General features: G+C 39.8%; 3 protein-coding genes and 1 pseudogene across 5 annotated transcripts; all 4 read right to left on the minus strand.

Annotated features, from left to right (window-relative positions):
- Positions 1-832: 832 nt before the first annotated feature.
- LOC103336577 (butanoate--CoA ligase AAE1) lies at positions 833-4,143 on the minus strand. 3 transcript variants are annotated; one of them, XM_008239634.3, is made up of 3 exons: positions 3,989-4,143; positions 3,042-3,361; positions 833-2,454 (listed from the first exon to the last, which is right to left on the minus strand). In XM_008239634.3, the coding sequence occupies exons 2-3, from the start codon at positions 3,237-3,239 to the stop codon at positions 988-990; spliced, it is 1,665 nt and encodes a 554-aa protein (XP_008237856.2). In that variant the 5' UTR covers positions 3,240-3,361; positions 3,989-4,143; the 3' UTR covers positions 833-987. The 3 variants fall into 3 exon arrangements, with proteins under 3 accessions (XP_008237856.2, XP_008237857.2, XP_008237858.2); XM_008239635.3 differs by having other exon boundaries at positions 3,980-4,091; XM_008239636.3 differs by lacking the exons at positions 3,042-3,361; positions 3,989-4,143 and adding an exon at positions 2,840-2,919.
- Positions 4,144-7,718: 3,575 nt separating this feature from the next.
- LOC103336578 (UPF0496 protein At1g20180-like) lies at positions 7,719-9,208 on the minus strand. Its single transcript, XM_008239637.3, has 2 exons — positions 8,973-9,208; positions 7,719-8,877 (listed from the first exon to the last, which is right to left on the minus strand). Exons 1-2 carry the CDS (start codon positions 9,010-9,012, stop codon positions 7,823-7,825), a joined length of 1,095 nt encoding a protein of 364 aa, XP_008237859.2. The 5' UTR covers positions 9,013-9,208; the 3' UTR covers positions 7,719-7,822.
- A 3,504-nt stretch (positions 9,209-12,712) lies between these two features.
- On the minus strand, positions 12,713-15,912 carry LOC148915842 (egg cell-secreted protein 1.3 pseudogene; annotated as a pseudogene).
- Positions 15,913-19,646: 3,734 nt separating this feature from the next.
- LOC148915843 (uncharacterized) lies at positions 19,647-20,357 on the minus strand. Its single transcript, XM_089055005.1, has one exon. It carries the CDS (start codon positions 20,355-20,357, stop codon positions 19,647-19,649), a length of 711 nt encoding a protein of 236 aa, XP_088911131.1.
- Positions 20,358-22,402: the final 2,045 nt, after the last annotated feature.

A 22,402-nucleotide genomic window follows, 5' to 3' on the forward strand; every position in this document is an offset into this window, starting at 1 on the left:
GTTTGAATATTAAAACATTACGGTGTAAATTGACAAAATTAAAACCCTGTGGCTCATTTTGAGAGTGACCTTGAACCTTCATGGGCTAATATATTGGGGTTTTCAGCCTTAGACTACACAATTACAAATTTTATGTTGAACTATATTATAATTTAATGACAAAATAGACATAAACAAGTTATTCCATAAAAGATAAAAACATCTAAGTACTAGCATATAATAGTTTTTTGAGATTCCGGTATGAGTTTTCAATTTTGAGTCAATTCAACCCTTCAAATGGTTGGTTATGTTTAAAATGTATCTAGTTTCTGAAATTTTTCAAGAAAATTCCGAAATATGTACTGAAATTTTCCAAAAATTGAAAGTTCTCCAAATTGGACTGGATATTGAAATTCCGAATTTTAACATAATTGAAATAGAATTTTCATTCCAAAAATCAACCCTAGTTCTGGGCTATCCTTAAGTAAAACGCACGCTTTGCAGACAAATTTTTGTTTGCAGTTTTAAGCGAATTTCAGTTTATACGTTACATAATAGGTTTTGGTCATGAACAATATGTTTACATGGATTTGAAACCTTCTTACAAGCTTTAGAACACCTACTGTATTGTGCAGTGAAGTTGAGTTTTCATGGCCCAAAGTTTAGCTTGAAGAGAATTGATGACAAGGGAGGCTAAAAGATGTAATTTGGCCTTTTGTATTTGATCTTAACTGGAGTTACTAATTCTGCTGAATTTAGGTATACTCATTCTGGATCAGAATGAATTCAATCCAACTTAAATTTTTCTGGTTTAACTGACAAAAGTTTTCCTGCATTAATGTAAAAAGAGGAATGAAAAAGTGGCACACTTACAAGTTCCCATTACTAAATTTCACAGGATAAAAGTGTGGATGGAGTAGCAGAACAAATGGCAATTGACAATGCCTACTTACAACTTGAAAGAAACAGACTGTCAAATAAAACAGTCATCAGCTACAGCAAGAGGCTTTACAGTTTGCTGATGGTGTTCTTGGTGAGGCTTTCCATGGCCTTAGCCTTTTCTCTCAATACAAACTTCTGCACCTTCCCAGTCGAAGTCTTTGGCAGATCTTCAAAAACAACTGTTCGAGGAGCCATATAGTGGGGTAACCGATCCTTACAAAACTTAATAATCTCCTCTGTACCAGTTTTACAGCCATCCTTCAACTTCACAAATGCACAAGGTGTCTCCCCCCAATATTCATCAGGCCTTCCCACAATAGCTGCCTCAAGAATATCTGGATGACTAAAAAGCACTGATTCCACCTCAATTGTGCTAATATTTTCGCCCCCGGAAATGATAATATCCTTCGAACGGTCCTTTAGTTCTATGTAACCATCCGGGTGTTTCACCCCCAAGTCCCCACTACGAAACCATCCACCTTTAAATGCATCCCTTGTTGCTTGATGATCTTTCAAGTATCCATTCATCACGGTGTTGCCCCTGAACATAACCTCACCCATGGTTTTTGCATCAGACGGTACACTCTTCATGGTCACAGGATCTTTAACATCGAGTTCCTCCATGCCAAGATGTTGCAACCCCTGTCTAGACTTGATCTTTGCCTGTTCAACCCGAGGCAGGGAATCCCATTCAGGCTTCCAACTGCAAACTGTCCCAGGACCATAAGTTTCTGTCAAACCATATGAGTGGGTTACATTGAACCCAAGTTCTTCCATCTTGAATAGTACCTGGGCTGGTGGCGGTGCAGCTCCAGTCATGACTATTACCTTTCCCGGAAGTGGCCTTCGCTCATTTTCTGGTGCATTTACAATCATGTTTAAAACGGTGGGTGCACCACCCATGTGGGTCACCTTGTGCTGAGAAATACAGCTAAATATTCCTTTTGCAGTGACATTTCTTTGGCAGATATTGGTGCCACCCTGAGCAGCCACAGCCCAAGTGAGGCACCAGCCATTGCAATGAAACATGGGCACACACCATAAATACACAGGCATTGAGGGCATCTCATTGAGAAGAATTGCTGCAAACGAATTGAGATAGGCACCTCTGTGGCTATAAATGACACCTTTTGGGCTTGATGTAGTACCTGAAGTGTAGTTGAGTGAAATTGGATCCCATTCGTCTTTTGGCTGTTGGATCTCAAAATCGAGTTTTCCCCTTCCTAATAGGCTCTCATATTCCAAGTTCCCAGAAATGGGGTTGCAGAACTCAGGGGACAATTGATTACTCTCTGGGATTAAGACTAGAACAGGTAGCTTGGTTCTAGTCTTGGACAGAATGTCAAATGCTCCTTTAGCAACATGGAAAAGTTGGTAGTCTACAAAAACGAATTTGGCATCAGAATGTTTTAATAATACTGACACCATTTGTGAATCATGGCGTACATTAAGTGTACAGAGAACTGCGCCTGCCATTGGAACACCAAAATGGAGCTCATACATTGCTGGGATATTTGGAGCCAATGCAGCTACCTGTGGGAAAAGGACATCACGAATTAATCTGCACTGGTGCTTTAAGAATAAGGCAAAGAGGAGTAAAATCTAAGAAAGAAAAGAAATCAAAAGTTTTAATGATTTATATACCCCAAGCCTTATGTGAAGAAGAGGGTAATTAGAAAAGAAATTCAGGGAGAAAAAAGTGTTGCACTGTGAGCATGACATGCACATCATTGGCTAGACTGAATCTCATGGAGATACAGAAGGATGGCCAAAATAAACATGGATTTTGTGAATCACTCTTAAAGGAGAAACTTTAAAATTCAATTACTTCAGGTACAAATGTGTTCAAAGTGGCCAGAACATGGTAGTAACGACACAAAAACATCATCAAAATCTGAAAGCAAGGAGAACAACCAACCTCCTCTCCCTCACTATGTTGATTGGATATTGGGACATGTCACAAATCCAAACTTCCCCAAAAGGAAATACAAAAGAGCAAATAAACAAACCAAATCACTGAAACCATAAAAAATGAAGATGCAAATTGCAAAGTAGTCAATAATGGGAACAAACAGAGCAAAACTTCTACAATAACATGAAATAAGTAGTTTGTTGCAAACCACATCTCCACGAGAAATTCCGAGCTGGGAAAGAGCAGAAGCGAGTCTGGTGCATCGTTCAAGTGTCTCTCTCCAAGTGTAGATGATGCTTCCGTATACAACAGAAGGCCTGTCTCTGTAGACTATGGCCGAGCGCTCCAGGAAGCTGATTGGAGAGAGGGGGATGTAGTTAGCAGAACACCTGATTGAACCCTCCATCAATTTCACCAGTCAGGCAGCCCTGTCCTTTTGAATTAAGTGATGGAATAGTCTGAGAAGTGATAAACCTCCAAACTCAATATAATTTTTTTCCCTGTGAGTTATCAGTCATCGGTTCTTTTCTGTTTTATACACCAGTATCAGAAAGAAAAGAAAAGAAATCAATTATAGAGATAAAATAACACAACTAGCACAAGAAACTATCACAGGAATGAAAAGGTAAGTGTTTGACTAGTATACAAAACTTGGGAAGAAGATAAAGGGCCAAAACAATGAAGGTTGAAATTTTGTATGGGAAATACTGAATTTGATTAGCATAAAAATCTGCTCATTTCACCGCCCACCTTTGGACTTGGGAAAGATTGAATTTTCATATTACAATTGTTGACTATCAGTACATGGACAAGAGAAAGCTCCACCTATATACCATTTGACCATCTCAACAATACCAAAACCATTCTGCTTCATAAAATCAAGCATTCATCTATTTATGTTGTAGATTTCATATCAGCTTTCATGTTTTGCTTGGACAGAGCAGAATCTTTTTTCTTCTTAATCTATATATGTCTTTGTTTTTTCATAATCTAGATTAAAACCCACAATCAGGAAAAATTTTCTCGACAATCCAAATTCCTAATTCAAACTAACCCACATCTTTTATAGCAAAGTAAGATGACGAGAAATGAAACTTTCCCACATCAGAAATTATAAACCAAAGCAATCAGATTGGAGAGAAAGACCTATCTTACTTGGGTTTGTTGTGTTGCCGTTGTGACTTGCGAGTGGTTGAGAGGCAGAGTGAAGACCGAAGAGAGAGAGAGAGCCTATTCAGCATTACATTGTCATCATATTTATATAAAAAGAAACTAAAAAAAAATCAGTTATGATCTCTCTCTCTCTTCACCTGCTTCAGAAAAAAAAAAACACTCTCTCTTTTTCAATAAATACTGAAAAGATGTTTATGACAACCAAGAGATTTGACAATTTCTTCCTATTCTATTGCAAGACCTATTTTACATTGTGAATTTAAACCAAAAATCAGCATATATACACATATATAATGAGTACCACATCTATTGACAATATTGTAGAATACCTCTTTTTTTTTTTTTTTTAATTTAAAAATATACAGAAATTTCAGGATTACATTCATAATTCAGTATAAAAAAGAAACTAGCTACAAAGAGCTATTACAATAATAAAGCGATCCAGCATCAAAATTTAGACAATCTGCGACTCATCTATTAACGATCATGTAGGATTGAAGAAACTTTGGTATAGACATCCCAACTATAAGAGTGCAAACTCAGAACAAACCAAAATAAGTTAAGCTTGAAAAAATCAAACCACAAGAGCATCCACAATGGGCTCCCTAAACCACCTCCTTAGCTATAATTTGGGGAGGAATTGAAAAAACCCACCTCCAATCATGCTCCTATCCAGCTCTAAAATAGGAGAGACCTCTAGGAGTTCCTAAATCTGAGGAGAGAGAAAAGGCTCCTAGTGACTCCCTATAATTAAATGCTACCATATTTTATTATTATTTTAAACATTTATTAATGATATCTTTAATTTTATCAATTTTTTTTTCTTTCTGCATTTTATATTTGTAATCACTTTCTATTGCAAGCTACCTACACCGTCTGTTCTATTCTTTCTGCCGTAGCTGTAGGTGCTTTGCAAAGCACAAATAAACATTTTTTTTTCGATTCTTTTCACTGTAGACATTTGCAGCACACAAACACCTCATCCATTAAGTTCGATTTTCATGTAGGATTGAAGAAACTTTGGTATAGACATCCCAACTATAAGAGTATCAAACTCAGAACAAAAATAAACTTACAATATCATTGTAGTTTATTATTTTGGAATATTTAGTATTTGAATATGAATATTTTATTGCTTGAAAAAATCTCCAAACCATAAGGGAGTATGGTTGACAGTTGGAATTTTTTAGAGACTCCCTAAACCACCTCTTTTTTGTGTTTTTAGCTAAAATTTGGGGATGAATTGAAAAAACCCACCTCCAATAATGCTCCCTATAAAAATCCAGACATCCTAAAATAGGAGAAATTCAAACTCAATAATATTCAACACGCATAATTTACATAATAAGTATATTCCAATTGATGCTTTTTAACATACAACAATCAAATAAACATGTGTCCATTTTTAAAGAATTAATTTACTTTATTACAGTTGGACTTAACTTTTATCTTTTAAAATAAAATTAGAAAAATAAAGTTTAGAAAAAGACATAATAACCCCACTATGAAAGAATAATGTTCCAACAACCCTTCATCCCCAAATCAAAACCAAACACAGTATTCCATAACCCCCAATCTGTGCCACCCCTCTCCTTGCTCTTCCTCTAAACACTCAAATATCGGATGCTCAGCAGACATAATATCACCTTAGAATCCAATTTTGAACCCAAGTATTTTATTAGCCAAATCAAATTGAAGAAGATTGTCCTCCAATTGATGCGCTCTGATCACAATGGCAGCACCTTGGGTTACTTGGGCACAACATAGCATCCACAAATCCTAAACACAACACATCTTTGTGCACCTGCACCATGTGAATTTGCTACAAACACACCCTCTAGTACACTCTCACTCTGCAACACAAAATCAATGAAAGGCACAGCTGATGTGGATTGAGTTGAAGCATACTCTGAAAGGCGCTACAGATGCCACCCTAGGAATGGTACTGAACATGGACTAGCTTCCCTCAGAACTCATGCAAGGGGTCTCACCACAACAAGACCTCTGGCGTAGCTTTGAGTACATGGAGACGGAGGGTTGGACCCCAAATCCATCAATTTTCTTTTTTAATACTTTTCTAATTTGTATTACTTAAAAGATAAATAGTTAAGTCCCAGCTGTAAAATCAAAGTACCATTTAAAATATTGCTTTTTAAAAATGGCTTACACAAGTCCAAAATAATTGAATGGGAGTATCATATGCTCAATGTGAGTACATCCGAACCCTTGATTATTCTATAATTTCCTAAAATAAGACTTATGAATCCCAAACCGGAATATCCTATAATTAAATCGCTACCATATTTTATTATTATTTTAAACATTTATTAATGATATCTTTAATTTTATCAATTTTTTTTTCTGCATTTTATATTTGTAATCACTTTCTATTGCAAGCTACCTACACCGTCTGTTCTATTCTTTCTGCCGTAGCTGTAGGTGCTTTGCAAAGCACAAACAAACATTTTTTTCGATTCTTTTCACTGTAGACATTTGAAAATCTCCACGAACACCTTTTTTTTTTTTCCTTACTACTTTTTTAAGTGGAGCATCTTTTCCCTGTAGGTATTTTGCAAACCACAAACAACCAAATTCGTGAGAATATCAAAATTGAACAACAAATGGATGAAAACCTCACCTACAAAATAGGAGAGAGATCATTGTAGTTTATTATTTTGGAATATTTAGTATTTGAATATGAATATTTTATTGCAAATCGCAGAGAGGGGAGAAGGCGCGGAGAGAGAGAGAGAGAGTTAAATTTCTGAAAAACTCTTCGAAATAAAAACATTTTTGATCGCCAAATTAGGGAGTATGGTTGGAGTTTGAATTTTTTAGAGAGCTCTTATAATAGCTTTTTTGTGTAAATTAAAATTTTCTAAGAAATAGGGAGTGGGGTGATTGTGGATGCTCTAACAATATAAATAAAACACTCACAATGTAAAGATGGAAAACTCTCATAATGCAGAGTACCTCTCTAAAATCAGGTGCAAATGATATTAAGTGATAGCCAGTAAAGTGGTCGTTAAATGCAGGTGCAAATGATATTATCAATATAATAACATACATATTTTCTCCTATATAGGCATCTGCATATTATTATTATGTAGATGCTATATATTTTATATTACCTCTCTATATTTACAATGATATCCACACAATAATAACTGCGAACACACCCATTAATATGTTGGTTCAATCTTTTTGTATTGGAGCTGAATCAGTTGTTTGGAAATATATGGGAAAAAGCCGAGAATCTGTGGAGGTTGTGATAAGAACATGTTAGGTGGTCCCCCTTTGGATCCTTGTGTGGTTGTTGTCTTGCCGATGGTTCTTGTCCGCATTTGGCTTCATTGCCCTTTTTTAATGGTACTTTCATAGTAGCTTGCCAAATTTGTTACGCAAACAACCATATTGGTATTTGACAAGTCACAGACACCACTCGTACCGACTTCATTCCAGATTGCACATTTCTCGAAATAAAGTTGGGGTGAGCATCACTAGCACTCATCACTTCCCCTCGAGAGGATTATCCCAATTAGGTTTGAAAATAACATATAACGATATACGCACTCTAATGAAATGATGCATACCAAACACAATGTCAAATAATATTTTTTAATTTTTTTGAGCTGACAACAATGTCGAGTCTTCAAAATAGATCGGATGCTTACACAATTGTTTTATTTTTTAATATAAAAAAAAAATAACATGAACCCCCAATAAATACTGTAGTATAATTATGTATAATTTACACATATTGAATTACTATGCTGTACAAGACTTTTATATAGCTACCTTCCTAGACTCCTAAAATCAATTGTCTACACAAGATTTTTTCATCTCCTTGATGACCAAAGCTCTAGCTCTATTGATCGTCACAAGACACAAATACACATGCTCTTGAAGCTCCTCCACTTGCTTTCTGAACCCAATATCACTCTTCTTAAGCTCCTTCACAACTTGCAACGAAAACTTATCCTCTCTCCTCTCCAAGCAGAACCGAATCATTGACTTGTTGTGTTCAACCTCATCATGAAGCCTTGCCACAAGTCGGCTCATTGTGTCGAAATCCCTGTTCAGAATATAAGTCCCCTTGGCGGCTACATCAAGTTGCTCTCCGACTTTGGTAAGAATCCTACTTCTCAAAGACGGGATACTACTCAACTTTTTCTTTAAGCGCTTAAATGGGAAGCTGAAGATAGCTGGTCCCATGAGCAAGGCAGTGAGAGTATGTACGGTTAGAACAACAGCTGATATAGCAATCAAACTACAAGCTGCTGTTATGCAAATCCCAGAAGCCTTTTTGAAAAACTTGACGAGCTTAATCTTCCGTGACACCTTTCTTCTCATCGACTTCAGGTGGTGCAAAACCGACGAGTACTTGTCATGAATGAGCTCAAAGTCATGGTTATTAGGATTTGAAAAAGGGTTAATGTTGTTTTGGAGAATGAACAAGTTTAGCTCAGAAACAATCGATTTGATTTTGTTCGGGGAATAGTCCTCGAATTTATCAAGTGCTTGTTGAACGACGTGGTAGTTGGATTGGATACGTTTGATGCTTTTTAAGAGGTGGCTACATATTTTTGAGGCCTCAGCACTGATGTCAAAGTAGTTGAGCATAAGGCCTTTCAATTCAGGCACCTTCGAAAGAATCGCAGATTCAAGAATACCAGGTATGGCTTCTTGACCAGGTTCTAGGAGGACTTCTGAGAATTTGTGATCATGGCTGTAACTAAAAGAAGATGATGGCTCGTTTACAAGCAATTGAGCCTTATTGTAGAAGTCTGCATATGATTTGGTTCTAAATGCACTGAGGTACTCCTCGTTCAGATTGAAGCTTTTTCGAACTTGTCTTATCACTTCTTTCCCTGAAAACCAATAATCCAAAATTGTAGAGGAAAAAAAGATGAAGATATAACTTTCAACCGAAAAATTTAATTAAACAAAAACATATACAACATACCTTTTGCAATCTTTGAAGAAGCTTTAAGTTTTGCCCACATATTGAGGTCGATCTTTTAATCGGAACAACAGACTTGATGTCGATCTTAGCTAGGTTAAGAAGAAGAGCTAGCTCCCAACTTGTGAAGAAGAGATTTAATAATGATCTTGAATTCATAACCCAACTGTGGGGCTTGCTTATAAGAACCTTAAAAGAAAGAACAAGGAAGGGCTTGAATGAGCTAGCTATTCAACTTTCTAGCTAGTTAGTTTGTTGAATATATCTCTGCTTTATTAAAGGCTGTTTAAGGATTGTAGTTCACGCTGTCTTTTTCATAACTCCAATATTTTCATGAGAGAGAGAGAGAGATGAGTTACTTCTCCAATTTGTTTGCAAGCTTTAAGGCAAAATTTGCTGAAGAGTCCTCCCTTCTTGAGGACCTTTTCTGCATCTGACACAGCCCTCTCTGGCCTCTCTTTTTCGCCTTTATGTATATTTTCTTCTTACAGTTATACATAACCTATATAGAGGAGTATCAAGGAGGCCCAAAAAACACTGCTACAAGCCTACAATCAAAATGGCCATTGTACCCTTCAAGATGAAATTCTCATTTATACAAGTTATATAAAATAAATAAAAAATAAGTTAATTATAAGTTTTTGGGGGGTATACGTACACACCTTATAGAGGCACCTCTGGATGTTTGCATGCCCTATCACCAATTTTGAAACTCAATCATTGATGTCTAGTAAGCTAAATATATTTATCTTTGTCATGCAACTGCTATCATTGTCACATTTTCGTCATCAATCAATGCTTCTTCTTTCTTTCGTAGATGTTCTTCTTTTCTTAAATATTTCCATGATCTAAAATAAAATTTTCTATTTTAATCCAAGCATTATCTGTTAGAGTATATCTACTTTCATCAATTTGGCAAATGTGACATAATTTGTAGGACTTTCTGGTATGTAGATGTATACGTACCTAATTAATTAATGAGAAACCATAGTCCCCAAGAAACTGCCATGCATGAGAGCCACCATTTGTAAGATACAATAAATTTAGTTTCATGTTCTAAATATCAATACTTTGCCTCCCTCAATACACTTTGCATCATTGTTCCTTTGATTTGGAGCACTTAAAACTTTGGTCGGTGTCTCGAAAATGAGAAGCATGTATAATAGACATAAACTTCAATGACGTAAACAAAGGTTCAAAGATGCAAGACTTGTCCGATTCTGTAGAGTTGTTGTTTTCTTTTTGTAGTTATTTTCTTTTAGTTAAAGATATAAAGAGGAAAAAGGATGGTACGGGGATTGTACCTTAGTGGTTAAGAGCTTTTTAGTCTTAAGGTTCGATTCCCCTTTTCCCAATATAAGATGAGAGAAATGAGAGAGCGATGAAAGATGATCACCAGAAGAAGAAATGAGTGAGAAAACAAAGAATTAAAACTTGAAATTGTTTTTAATTTTCCGTTCTATGTTTTTTACTCCCCTAACATAAGGGCTTAACCCACCTTTAAACAAACATGCAGAGGGAAGTAGCATTGAGCTGACATAACTAGATTAGGTCGTGAAATATGGGAATGGCTTTAGGGAGCGTCGATGCTTCACCAAGGTTGGTCGGCAGGCAGGCAAACCTGAAACCTGTTAATTGAAATATGAGGGTAGAAGTTAGAACACCGCTAACAATTTTTGAGTTTGTCAAATCAGTGCATTTGAAAAAGGCTTGTGTGATTAAAAAGACATGGCGTCTCATAATTGAACACAAAATGCTGCGCTAGGACACACGTGGAGCCTTTAGCTAATGACATGTGGTACTGCAGTTTACAGGTTTAGAGAAGATATATGGGAGAAAGTCCCATGCACGTAAGGAAAGATTTCACAAGATACTCAACCTTTAAATGAGAGAGAGAGAGAGAGAGAGAGAGAGAGAGAGAGGAATAAACGTGGAGAGTTCAACATGTGATGGAGGGATCATGCATATCTCATGCATTTGGTTTGGCAAATTGGCATTCTTCTCCCAAATATCATTAATTAATGCGTAGAGCTAATAGCCTTTTTGTTATAAAAAAAAAAAAAAGAGAGGATAATAATGCATATATACGTGTGTATATATATATATATATATATGCGCGAAAATGATGTGAGGTCACACCCATCACACTGCTGTATCATTCATTCATATTACAACACGTGTATGATCTAAGTTCATGATATATTCATCATATGTTATCCAGCAATACTATAACACATATAAGATCATGAGACGGTGTCACATCACACTTCAAAATTTGTTATGCATTTGGTCTCCTACATGTTTTCCTCATCCGCTATAAAAATTAGGCTTTTTAACACAAAACATCTTTAAGGTTCATGAAACTATTAGGTTGCGTTCTGCCAACGAAGTCTAGCCCAATGGAAAATGGCCTTAACTTGCAGACCAGAGGTCTCAAGTTCAAATTCCCATGGCATCATAGTTATGTGTGTGTGTGAGAGAGAGAGAGAGAGAGAGAGAGAGAGATCCTCATGCCCTGCAGTTTAGATTGGGGATGGCAACGGGTCGGGTAAGGGTCGGGTATGACAATACCATCCATGTCCCAGCTCTCTATCCCTGCCCTCGTCCCTGAACCCATCCCCATTTAATAGGTTTGGGAATCCCGTCCACGTCCCGTCGAGGACTATCCCCATACCCACCCGAATACCCCTTTTTTCTGCATTAAAAAAAAAAACGATTTGGTAACTTAGTTGATAACTGTTTTCAAGAGAACAAAAACAATGAAAACGCGTCTAGTAGTAATATGTGAAAAAGACAAAAATAGTGAATATGTAACTTTAATTAAAATGCATTTTTTTTTAATACAACAGTATGTAATCAATATGTGAGTTTCAAAAAAAATAAAATAAAATTAGTACATATATTATTTTTTAAAAGTATTTTTTTAATCATCTAAAAGAATACCATTTAAAAAATAGAATAAAATTCTAAAGTATAAAACTAGAATTATATATATATATCTCTCTCTCTCTCCTCAAAATTGAAGAATCAGACCAACCCCCCTCTTTTTTCCACTTTCTCTGCATGCTACTGCACCCTCTCTTTGTCTCTCTCTCACTGCAACCTCACCTTCCAGTAGCTTCCTAGCTCCTTTTCCTTTTCTTGGACTGAAAATTGGTTCTGCAATTAGTTGTTCAACAATGGTGGTTCAATTCAATTGCGTAGAGATTCTGTTGGGTTCGATTGAGTGATGGTGAGGTCAATCTGATTCGATGGGGCATTGGTGATTTTGATTGTGTAATAGTGGTGGTTCAAGCTCTGCATGTGGTTCTCTGCTGTCAGCGTCTGACAATGGTTTTGGTCTGATGGGGAGAGAAGATTGAGTGAGAGAAGCATCGTGTTTTCAGTGTTTGTTTTATGTGAGAACGAAAACAGTTTTTTTTATGTTTTCTACAAGTAGATGTGAAGTTGTTCTTGTTTTCATAAAACATTCTCCGTGTTTTCTATTTTTGCCCACCGAACAGGTTTTTTGTTTGTTTTTATTTTCTCAAAATGAAAATGGGCTCTCAAAACATAAACGAACAGGGCCTTAGTTTTTTTTTTAATTTTAAAATAATTGTTTTTTAATTATGGAAGAAGGCGATGACATTACCCATTTTCTTATTGGAAAAAAAATTACATTCAATAAGGTAAACTTGAAAAACAAAAACTATGCATTCATGATAGGCCATATAGAATTGGGAGTCGATAGAAACTGATTATTCTAATCATTTAGTCTTAAATAATAATACACTCATAAAGATGAGACCAATTAAGCCATTAAAACACTGCGACTGATTCATGCTAAAACATAATTAAGATGAACAAAATAGACCCTACTAATTAAGTAACTAGCGTGGCTAGAGACCCCATGCGTTATTCTTATTGATTGAAGATCTCAAATTCTTCAAGGGACCAACTTCTCCAAATTAGGAACAACTTTTACATTTATAGGATCATGAATTGATGGTGGTGATGGTGGATTTGCCGGCGGGGATTTAACATGATCGGCTTCATCACAGTAACCCTTGAGTACATCAGTTTCTTCCGCGGTAAACCCTGGTGTGCCAAGTAAGGCAGGCCAACACTGATGCTCAATGGTCCGAATGGCTTCACAACAGCTATGACCCAAGTAAGTCTCAACATTCAAAAAAATAAACATGACAACCTCATCAGAACATGCCTGGAATTGGAACAAAGAGTCCCAGCAGTTGGAAGATTCTTCACCCAAATTCAACCTGGCAGCGAGGTTCGATTTCAACCGAATTAGGTTAGGATTCAAAGGTTGAGCACTTGTGGCTAAGAATGACATAGTCAAGGCTAGAAGAGCTGTGAGAAGGAAGAGCTTGAAAGTTGTGTAAGCTGCCATTTTGATTATTGTGGATGAGTAAGAGAATGATACGAATGAAGGGTTTTATATAGATGGTGAGGTGATTGTGTTATAAAATGAAAAATAAAAAACATTACGTGCATTGGGTGGTGAAGAGGATGTCGAGGATAACTCATAATGACTATGATCATGTGATTATTTAATGGCAAGAGAAGTGGATAAGACTCAACTCATCATCTGATGATGCATATATTATTTATAACAGAATTTGTGGGAATTAAAATGATTAAATGTAATTCCCAACCAATGATTTATTAGACAAATTAATGGATAGTTTCTCGTCTTTGTGATGGTTGGTTTGCTTGCTAGCTAGTGTAGGTTTTCTTTGCTGATGTCAAAGGATCGACCATTCATTTGCTCACTGGAAGTTGGTTATTGTATTCACAATTCGTGCTCATTCCCAAAAGATTGAATGAGACCCCTAATTCGATGATTAAATTTATGTTTGCTTTATATTTAATTTCAATTTTCCACTGAATTTTTAATTATTGAAAAATATGCTTACCTATTTAGAGCTAGACAACGATAATTTGTGATTGTGGGTTTGCTTTGGCATTGGTGCTTTTGCATGTCTACCTGATTATATAGAGATTTTGGGCTTTAGTTGGTGCCCTTCAGCCTTCGGTTGCTAACTTCAGCTTCTACTGGACGAGAATTCTATAGTACGGGCCTTATCTAAGCCTCTTGGATGTTTGTTTGGCTCTGTTGTGCTTAATTGGGCTGTGTTTGTTGCTTGCTATGTTTTTAGCGTGCCTTTGTGTTTCCCTTTTACTTGGGATACACTTGTTATTAGGGCTGGGCATGGTATAAGATGACATGGAATGAAGGTCATTCCGGTGTCAATTCCGAATAGGGGAATCAGGATAGGATGACACGGGATGAGAGTTTATGAAAACACATTCAAATCATACCGGACCCAAACGGGATCGGTATGATTCTGTATTAATGTTGATACCTTAAAAAATCTGCAACAGATGATGTATCAAGTGAAGACTGACAGTGAATGGACATAGTTGAAAGAGATTCATCATATTCAAGAGTTAACAAATAAGTCATAATTCAAGGCTTTGCTTGATCACTACTGATTTCCAATATCTTTGAAAATAAAATAAATTACTTTCCACCTTAATAATTAGAGTGGGAGGGGTGGAAAATTCTGTTATATATTATGCCTTGTTCAATTAGGACATATGAAGAACAAGTAGAACAAGGCACAACCTTCTCAACCTGCTAAGCTTGATTTAATTGCTCATGCAGAAATGGTAAAAAGAAATGGAGATTTCTGGTGGAAAGGGAATCGATATGGCATGTGCCGTGATGGAAAAAGAAGAACAATTGAAATATGGAATTCAAGAAACTAGATGGGATAAAATAGCAATGGTGAGTGAGTGAGTCACTCAGAAACTAGATGGTATTCCGGTTTTGATGCCCACCCTTACTTGTTGTTCCTTTTTGAACAATATCTCTATAGCTTACAATACATCTTAATGTTTTGTGATTTTGATTATAGCATATGTAGTGATGTCAGTCTTCTTATAGCTCTGAAATTATATATATACTAAAGCTGATCAACCAAATCACTATTCATAGACTGTAGCTTAGGAATAGTAAAATTACGGTTTTGACCCTACTTATGTTCTTTGTTCTTTTTTGTCCTATTTGGCATCACAGTAAAATGACCATATTGCCCTTCTCTCTTTTAACTTTTTGTCCTATTCAACAACAAAAGGCAAAGATTTTTTTTAAAATATATATATTTTAAATTTTAAACTTCCTATAAATTACATATTACTTATAATTATATGTATGTTTTAATTAATATATATATATATATAGAGAGAGAGAGAGAGAGGGGGGGACATTTTGGAAAAAGCAAAAGGAGAGAGAAAAATTTTAAAAGAAGCAAAAATGGACAAAAATGCCCTTATTTATTTTTAGATTTCCTAAGGAATCCAATACATTTGCATGTCTTTGATTTGAAAGTTGAGCGGTTTTTTTGTCTTTTTTGAAAAAGCTTTGGCTTTTCCCAAAAGTGAAATTTTTTTTTATGTCTAAAACCTAAAAAACCTTTAAAAAGTATATGTTTACTTTTGGTTTGTATAAATATAACTTGATGTTTGCTCTAGATAATTAGAATACTACAATTGTTAGGCCCCATTTAATATACTTATTTTGTAAGTGATGTTTATGTATAAAATTAATTATCTAATTAAATGTTTAAATTAAAATAGTTTAAAATTTCAAAAAATACATGGATGCATAGAGTACAAAATGGAATAGTATTATACTCCCTATATTTGGATATAACAAACACATATGCATTTTTGTATTCAAACAAGTATATTTGTCAAAAACATATAGTCTTAAAGTTATATATTCTTAATTATCATGATTTATATTTTTGTTAGGTTATAATAACCACACATATTATATTCAAACAAGCATATTGGCGAAAAATACATGGTCCTAATAAAGGAATATATACTCATATAGATATGCAAATATATGTATATATGTTGATGCTCTTTGACAGGACCTACCTGAATTTCCTAACCCGAGATTTAATCCTCGGAGACCTCGGCATCACCCCCATGGTTCACTCCTTAAACTATGTCCTCTTTACCAAAGAGGATTAAGCACGAGACTTTCTCACGAAATTCCGCAGTCTCCCCAGAATTGAACATTTCAAAATTTCCACCGCATAAAACACATTTTATAACCCAACCAAAGCAGCACGCACAATATAATCTCATGCAACTTACATAAATGGCCTCCGGCCTTCAAATGATTCTAGCAGACTGCCCACACTGTTTTTAAAATAACTTCATGCATCAAACATGCACATAACCAATTCAAAATCTATCTATGCACACCTTCGCTCACTCAATCCACAGGACAAGTCTCAATCCAACCAAGTTTCGGGACCAATCACGAGGTCCGCATCATACTCGATAAAACCACCTAAGTGGTGTCTAAGTCGTGGCTGCACCTAGGCGCTATCCCAGGCTGCCTACGTACCCTACTAAGGGATCAAGCCACACGTAGCTCTTTCCTATCAATCCTGGCTCCTGATATCAAATAAACCATTACATCCATATAAATTCATACATTCTAGGGTTTATCCATCACAACACACCAAACACAATCGCATAGCTCCCCTCATACGACGGACGCACCCGCCTTGTATGATGGGTCTGGCTAACACGCCGCTAATCCAAAGACGCGGTGCGACCTCACACCGCCCGGCTGCATTCTCACCACCACACAATCATATCTCCTCATACGCCGGACGGCCCGCCACGTGATAGGGTCTGCCAACATGTCGGCTAATCCAAAGACGCGCGCGACTCACACCGGCATGGCTACATTCTCACCACCCTCACACAATCATATCTCTCCTTATACGCCGACGCACCCGCCACGTGATGGGTCTGTCAACACGCCGCTAATCCAAAGACACGTGCGACTCACACCGGCCTCGCTACATTTCACTTAACTGCTCGCTACATTCACCACCCATCATCATCGCTCACTTGGCCTCAACATAATCACAATATGGGGGGGTACGTGGGGTAGTGCATATAGCACTGTAAACTAACATTCAATCCCTTTATATATCATTATACATCCACACAATTAAATATATACTATATAATTTCTAATACTACAATAACATCAACCAATAAAGCATCCCATGAACTCCCCCATTTAAATAATGAACTGATATCCTATACCCACATAACCAACATACAATCAAGACCCGTCACTACGGTCATTTTAATCTTCCTAGGAAGTCTCAGGGTCAATCCTGGGGTCAAACTACCCAACCTTGGTCAAACGGACGGGGGCCCACGACCTCCAAATTCTCGATCCAAAGTTCCTATAGGTTCTACAGGCTCTAGGACACATGTCCTGCAAGTTTGGTCCAGATCGGACGGTCGGATCGCTCACGATCACACGATCGGACGGTTACTAAACCTACCCCAGGGTTGGCATTTCGGAGTATCCGGACTCCGTTTACAACCGCTGAATCCTACACGATCCTGGTAATACCTAGATCAACATATAATAACCAGGACCATCCAACGGTCCAAACCTAGCGAACCCGGAAAATACGCGATATGCAATATCCGCTCGACTCTAACGGTGCATCAAATGAGATCCGAGCACACCTACGCGCTGTGAGAACCAGAGATCATTTTAGAACCTCGCCGTCCATTTTCCTAGCCTGCACGCTACGCAAAATGCCGTGGGTGCCTTGAGTAATTTCCGAGGCCGAAAACTCCAAACCACCGCCAAGCTTCCTATCCTAGATGTAAAACCCTATTCTGAGCCACTTTTGTTCTTGGGCATACCCCAAAATCTGACCGGAAGTGGCCGAAATCGCGAACCCAAAACCGGCCGAACCCTAACTCGAAAATCAGATAATCTAGGCTCAAAATTAACGAAATCCTACCCATCCATCAGCTAGATCATGAGGAAAGGATAGATTTCCATACCTGGATCGCCAAAAATGGCGGCCGGACGACGGAGAACGGCCGGTGAAGTTTCACAAAACCGAGCTTTTCTCCTTGTTTTCCGGCGAATCACGGCGTCGGGCGGGACTGGACTCGGTAGGAATAGGACTGGCGGCTCATTTGGTACCTACCACGACTTTGGTGGTTTGGACGAGAGCACAACCACCAAAACGTGGACTGGCTATTTCACCGTCGCGAACCGTAGAAGAGAGAGAGAGGGACGCGGGAGAGAGAGAGAGAGAGAGAGAGAGAGAGAGAGAGAGACGGGGCAATCCGTCTTTTAACCAAAAATTCCATTTCAAAATATTTACGATTTTGCCACTGAGGGTATTTGGATCAGATCTCTCTCGCATAAACCCGATTCAAGCCCACTACGTGTCTACGAACTCATCTCGCCGTGCTCTACTTAACGGTACATCCGGAATTCCCAAATTCCTTCCGGGTAAGAAAATGACTAAAATACCCCTATCCCAAGGGTAAATTCTTAATTTCACTCAAATTAATTAAAACAGAGATAAATTTGGAGTCGGGTGTGTTACACTTTTTTTCGAGAGGGTTAACTTAGAGAAAAAGGGATTTGCCTTCAGCAGGGAAAGGGTCTGGGACTTCAATAAAGGCTAGCCTGTAGAAGACAAAGATAAGGGAAGCGTTCAAGCCCGCACCTGGTGGTGCCTACTGAAGGCTCTCCGATGCTTAAGTCACCAAGAAGGGTAATTTTGCAGAGTAATAGTAAAAGGCGAAAAGTAGTTACCCTCAGATTAGGCACTGCTCCTTTATAGGAAGTGAAAGTGGGAGGTTGGTGTAGATTTCCTGATGGGACTCGTGCAGTCGTCGGTGGTGACACGGTCATGAGAATTAGGTTTAACAATGTGAGCTTTGGCAATGGGAGTTTCAAGAGTGTTTGGCATCTCTGAAGAGTGTCTTCCTTCGGCAGAGAGAAGGCGTGTCTGCCTTAGCTTTGTCAAGCTTAGTTTTTAGAGTTTTCTTGATGATCTTGTTCACAGCTTCCACCTGGCCATTAGATTGAGGATGGGCTGGGGAGGCGAAGCAAAGCTTTATCTTGAGGTTGGAACAAAATTGCTTGAACTTTGCGTTGTCAAATTGCCGGCCATTGTCTGTGACGATGGTGTTGGGGATGCCAAAGCGACAGACGATGTTTTGCCAAACAAAAGTTTCGATGCGGGCTGCAGTGATGGTGGCTAAGGCCTCAACTTCAGCCCACTTGATGAAGTAGTCCACAGCTACAACTGCATACTTGACTTAGCCCTTGCCCTCAGGCATAGGTCCAATGAGGTCAAGTCCCCATTGGGCGAATGGCCAAGGACCCGACCATGGTGTCAATGGCTCACCGGAAGTTGTGGGATGTTGGCAAATCGACACTTATCGACTGGGTGAAGGTTTGGGCATCAGTGTGAAGTGATGGCCAAAAGTATCCTCGCCAATGATCTTGTGTGCTAGGAGCGAGCGCCGAGTGGTTGCCACGATACCCTCATGAATCTCTCAGACATAGGTACCTTCCTCTGGGGTCGTGCACCAAGGTAAGGGAGCTCAAGCCGCGCTTGTATAGGCACCATTGATGATCAAGTATCGGGCGAACGATAGCGAACACGCCGCGCTCGCAGGATCGCAGTAGTGTCCTTCTCGCAAGAACCGAGTGATGGGGTCCATCCATGTAGGGCTTTGATCGATGACACAAATGAGTGGTGCCCGTGTACTGGGCTGGTCCAAGAACTCGATGTGGATGTTTCCGACCTATGCCCGCTCCATCGCCGAGGCTAGCCTAGCTAATGCATCAGCATGGTTGTTCTCAGAGCGTGGCACCTGGCCTATGAGATAAGCATTGAAAGTTGTAAGCAGGTGGCGGGTATGTTGGAGGTAGTAAGCTGTCATGGAGATGTCCTTGGCCGTGAAGTCCTGGTTGACTTGGTGGACAACAAGCTGCGAGTCGCTGAATATTTGGATTTGCTTGGCGCCCATCTCCTTGGCTAGGCGAAGGCCGGCTAAGAGTGCTTCGTATTCGGCCTCATTGTTGGAGGCGTGGAATTTGAAGCGGAGGGCGTACTCAAAAGGGCAACCTTGTCTGGGGATATGAGAACAGAGGCCAGCTCCACATCCTGGGCATTGGAAGAGCCATCCACATACAAGGTCCACAAGGGCTGAGTTAAGTCTAGGGAGCCGTTGCTGGCGACATGGACCTGGTTCGAGGTAGGAGTAGGCGTGATTGCAATCGAGGACCGCCGAGTATGGGGTTCGGTGAATCAGATATGAAATCAGCCACGGCTGGCCCTTTGTGGCTTGGTGAGGTTTGTAGTGGATATCAAACTCACCAAGTTCAATGGCCCACTTAACTAACCTCCTAGAAGTCTCTGGCTTCTGCAACACTTGCCTAAGTGGTTGGTTGGTTAAGACATGGATGGTGTGAGCTGAAAGTATGGCCGAGGCGCTAGCCGAACCACCGTGCATGTAAAGCAAGTTTCTCAATGTCTAGGTATCGAATCTCCGCATCTTGCAATCCTTTGCTCACATAGTGCACCGGATGCTCAGCACCTTTGTGTGGTCGAATGAGCACTGAGCTAATCGCTTATAGCCAGACAGAGAGGTAGATGGTGAGGACGCCCCTGACTCGTGGGTTGACAATAAAGGGGCTCACCATGTACGCCTTGAGTTCGCCGAATGCCCGGTCACATTCCAGCCGTCTGTAATGCTTGCGTGCTACCCTAAGTGCCTTAAAGAATGGGGCGCAACAATCAATGGCTTTAGAGATAAACACGGTCGTAGGGCGACACGCCCTGAAGGCTCTAAATGTCCTTGACCGTCTTAGGTATCGTCATGTCCAAGATAGCTTGGATCTTCTCTGGGTTGGCCTCGATACCTCTTTGGCTGATCATGAAGCCAAGGAATTTGTCGGAGGCCACCCCAAATGCACACTTGGTGGGGTTGAGCCGCATCCTATACTGCTTCAAAATGGTGAACATGGCGAGAGAGGTTGGGGATGTGCTGGTCAGCGGCAGTCGACTCTTGACCAACATGTCATCAACATAAACCTCCATGGTGTTGCCAATTAGTGGAGCGAAGATGCTCGCTCACCGACGTCGATATGTAGCCCCCTGTTCTTGAGGCCGAATGGCATGACTTTGTAGCAAAGAAGGCCACGGTCGTGATGAAGGATGTATGAGCTTGGTCCTCGGATGCATGAAGATCTGTTGTACCCGAGTAAGCATCCATGAAGTCGAGGAGGGCGTGGCCGCTGTGGCGTCAACTAGCTGGTCAATGCGGGTAAGGGAAACTATCCTTTGGGCATGCCCGGCTGAGATTTGTTGGCGATTAGTAGACTTTTTACGCCAAGCATAGCAGCTCGGGCGCTAAGTTGATCACCACAAGACCATGCCCGTGCCATGGGGCGAGGAAATTTCAACAAAGAACATATGTGTGGAAATGAAAACCTTCATCCGGGCCATGGCAGGTGGCGTCCCAGATAACGTTGTAGGCTGGGGCGTCAATAATGAGGAAGGGAGTGGTGACCGCTGCTCACCGGGAGCTGCTCCAATAGAGATAGGGAGATGAATGCTCCCAACAGGTCCGGACCACATCACCGAAAAGCTCACCAGGTGTGACGCTTGGTCGAGCAAATGAGATGGGACCTCGAGCTCATTGAAGGCATCAGAAACATCACACCGACCGAGCCGCCGCATGTCTACCAATATGCCCAACGCCAAAGTTAGATATGTCGGCGCGGATAATGATTGGGTCATCATGAGGGAGGATAACGCCGCGCTCCTCCTCCTCGCAGAAGGTAATGGAGGCCCACTGTTTTTTGTGTCTTCGCAAGCGCCCTCGCCGCTGTCAAGACCGTGCGCATAAGTAGAGCGGACATAATGTTTGATGGAGTTGTTGGAGGTGCCAGCCATGGTTGGGCCACCACTGATGGTTGAGATCATGTTGATCTGCCGTTAGTGAGGGTTAGGTGGGAAGTTGTGCACGTATTTATCCAGCTTCCCCTCGCGAATAAGTCCCTCAATGATGTTGCGCAAGGCAACACAAGATTCGCTATCATGGCCACCGAACGATGAAAGCGGCGTAAGACTCTGTAGCAGTATAGGCTTGCCGCCGCTTCCGAGGTGGAAGCCGAGGTATGATAGGTGCCTCTGCACTAGGACATTCTCATAGGTGTTGAGGGTGGTGAAGACCTCAACTCGGGTTTGGGTGAGAATGGGAGTGGGGCCCGCCATTTGTCCCGGGGTTGCTTCCATTAGATCAAGCGGGGTTCCTATGTGTTCCGCCTGCTTGTTATTGTTGAAGGTATGTTGGTAGCTATCCTTCCTCTTGGGGTGCTGGGCACCCTCGGGTGCTTGGGTGAAAGGTAATGTTGAGGTGGAGCCGATGGGTACCAAGCAGGTGGAGGATCGCAAAGGATTATGTGCCGAGGTGGTCGGGCGCGCTGAAGTTGAAGTACTGCCTTGGCATGAACTGCGCCGCTTATCACCGCATATGTGTTCCAAGGGTTGCTG

The sequence above is a fragment of the Prunus mume genome, linkage group LG6, assembly GCF_029339155.1.
Source record: "Prunus mume cultivar Tortuosa linkage group LG6, ASM2933915v1, whole genome shotgun sequence".
In the NCBI taxonomy this organism is placed as follows: domain Eukaryota; kingdom Viridiplantae; phylum Streptophyta; class Magnoliopsida; order Rosales; family Rosaceae; genus Prunus; species Prunus mume.

Coding starts and splice junctions, on each gene's coding strand:
- LOC148915843 (XM_089055005.1), bottom strand. CDS start 20,357: ATGCACGGTGGTTCGGCTAGCGCCTCGGCCATACTTTCAGCTCACACC.
- LOC103336577 (XM_008239634.3), bottom strand. CDS start 3,239: ATGGAGGGTTCAATCAGGTGTTCTGCTAACTACATCCCCCTCTCTCCA. Junction 2,455..3,041: donor GAATTTCTCGTGGAGATGTG/GTTTGCAACAAA, acceptor CTTTTCCCACAG/GTAGCTGCATTGGCTCCAAA.
- LOC103336578 (XM_008239637.3), bottom strand. CDS start 9,012: ATGTGGGCAAAACTTAAAGCTTCTTCAAAGATTGCAAAAG. Junction 8,878..8,972: donor TTCTTCAAAGATTGCAAAAG/GTATGTTGTATA, acceptor ATTGGTTTTCAG/GGAAAGAAGTGATAAGACAA.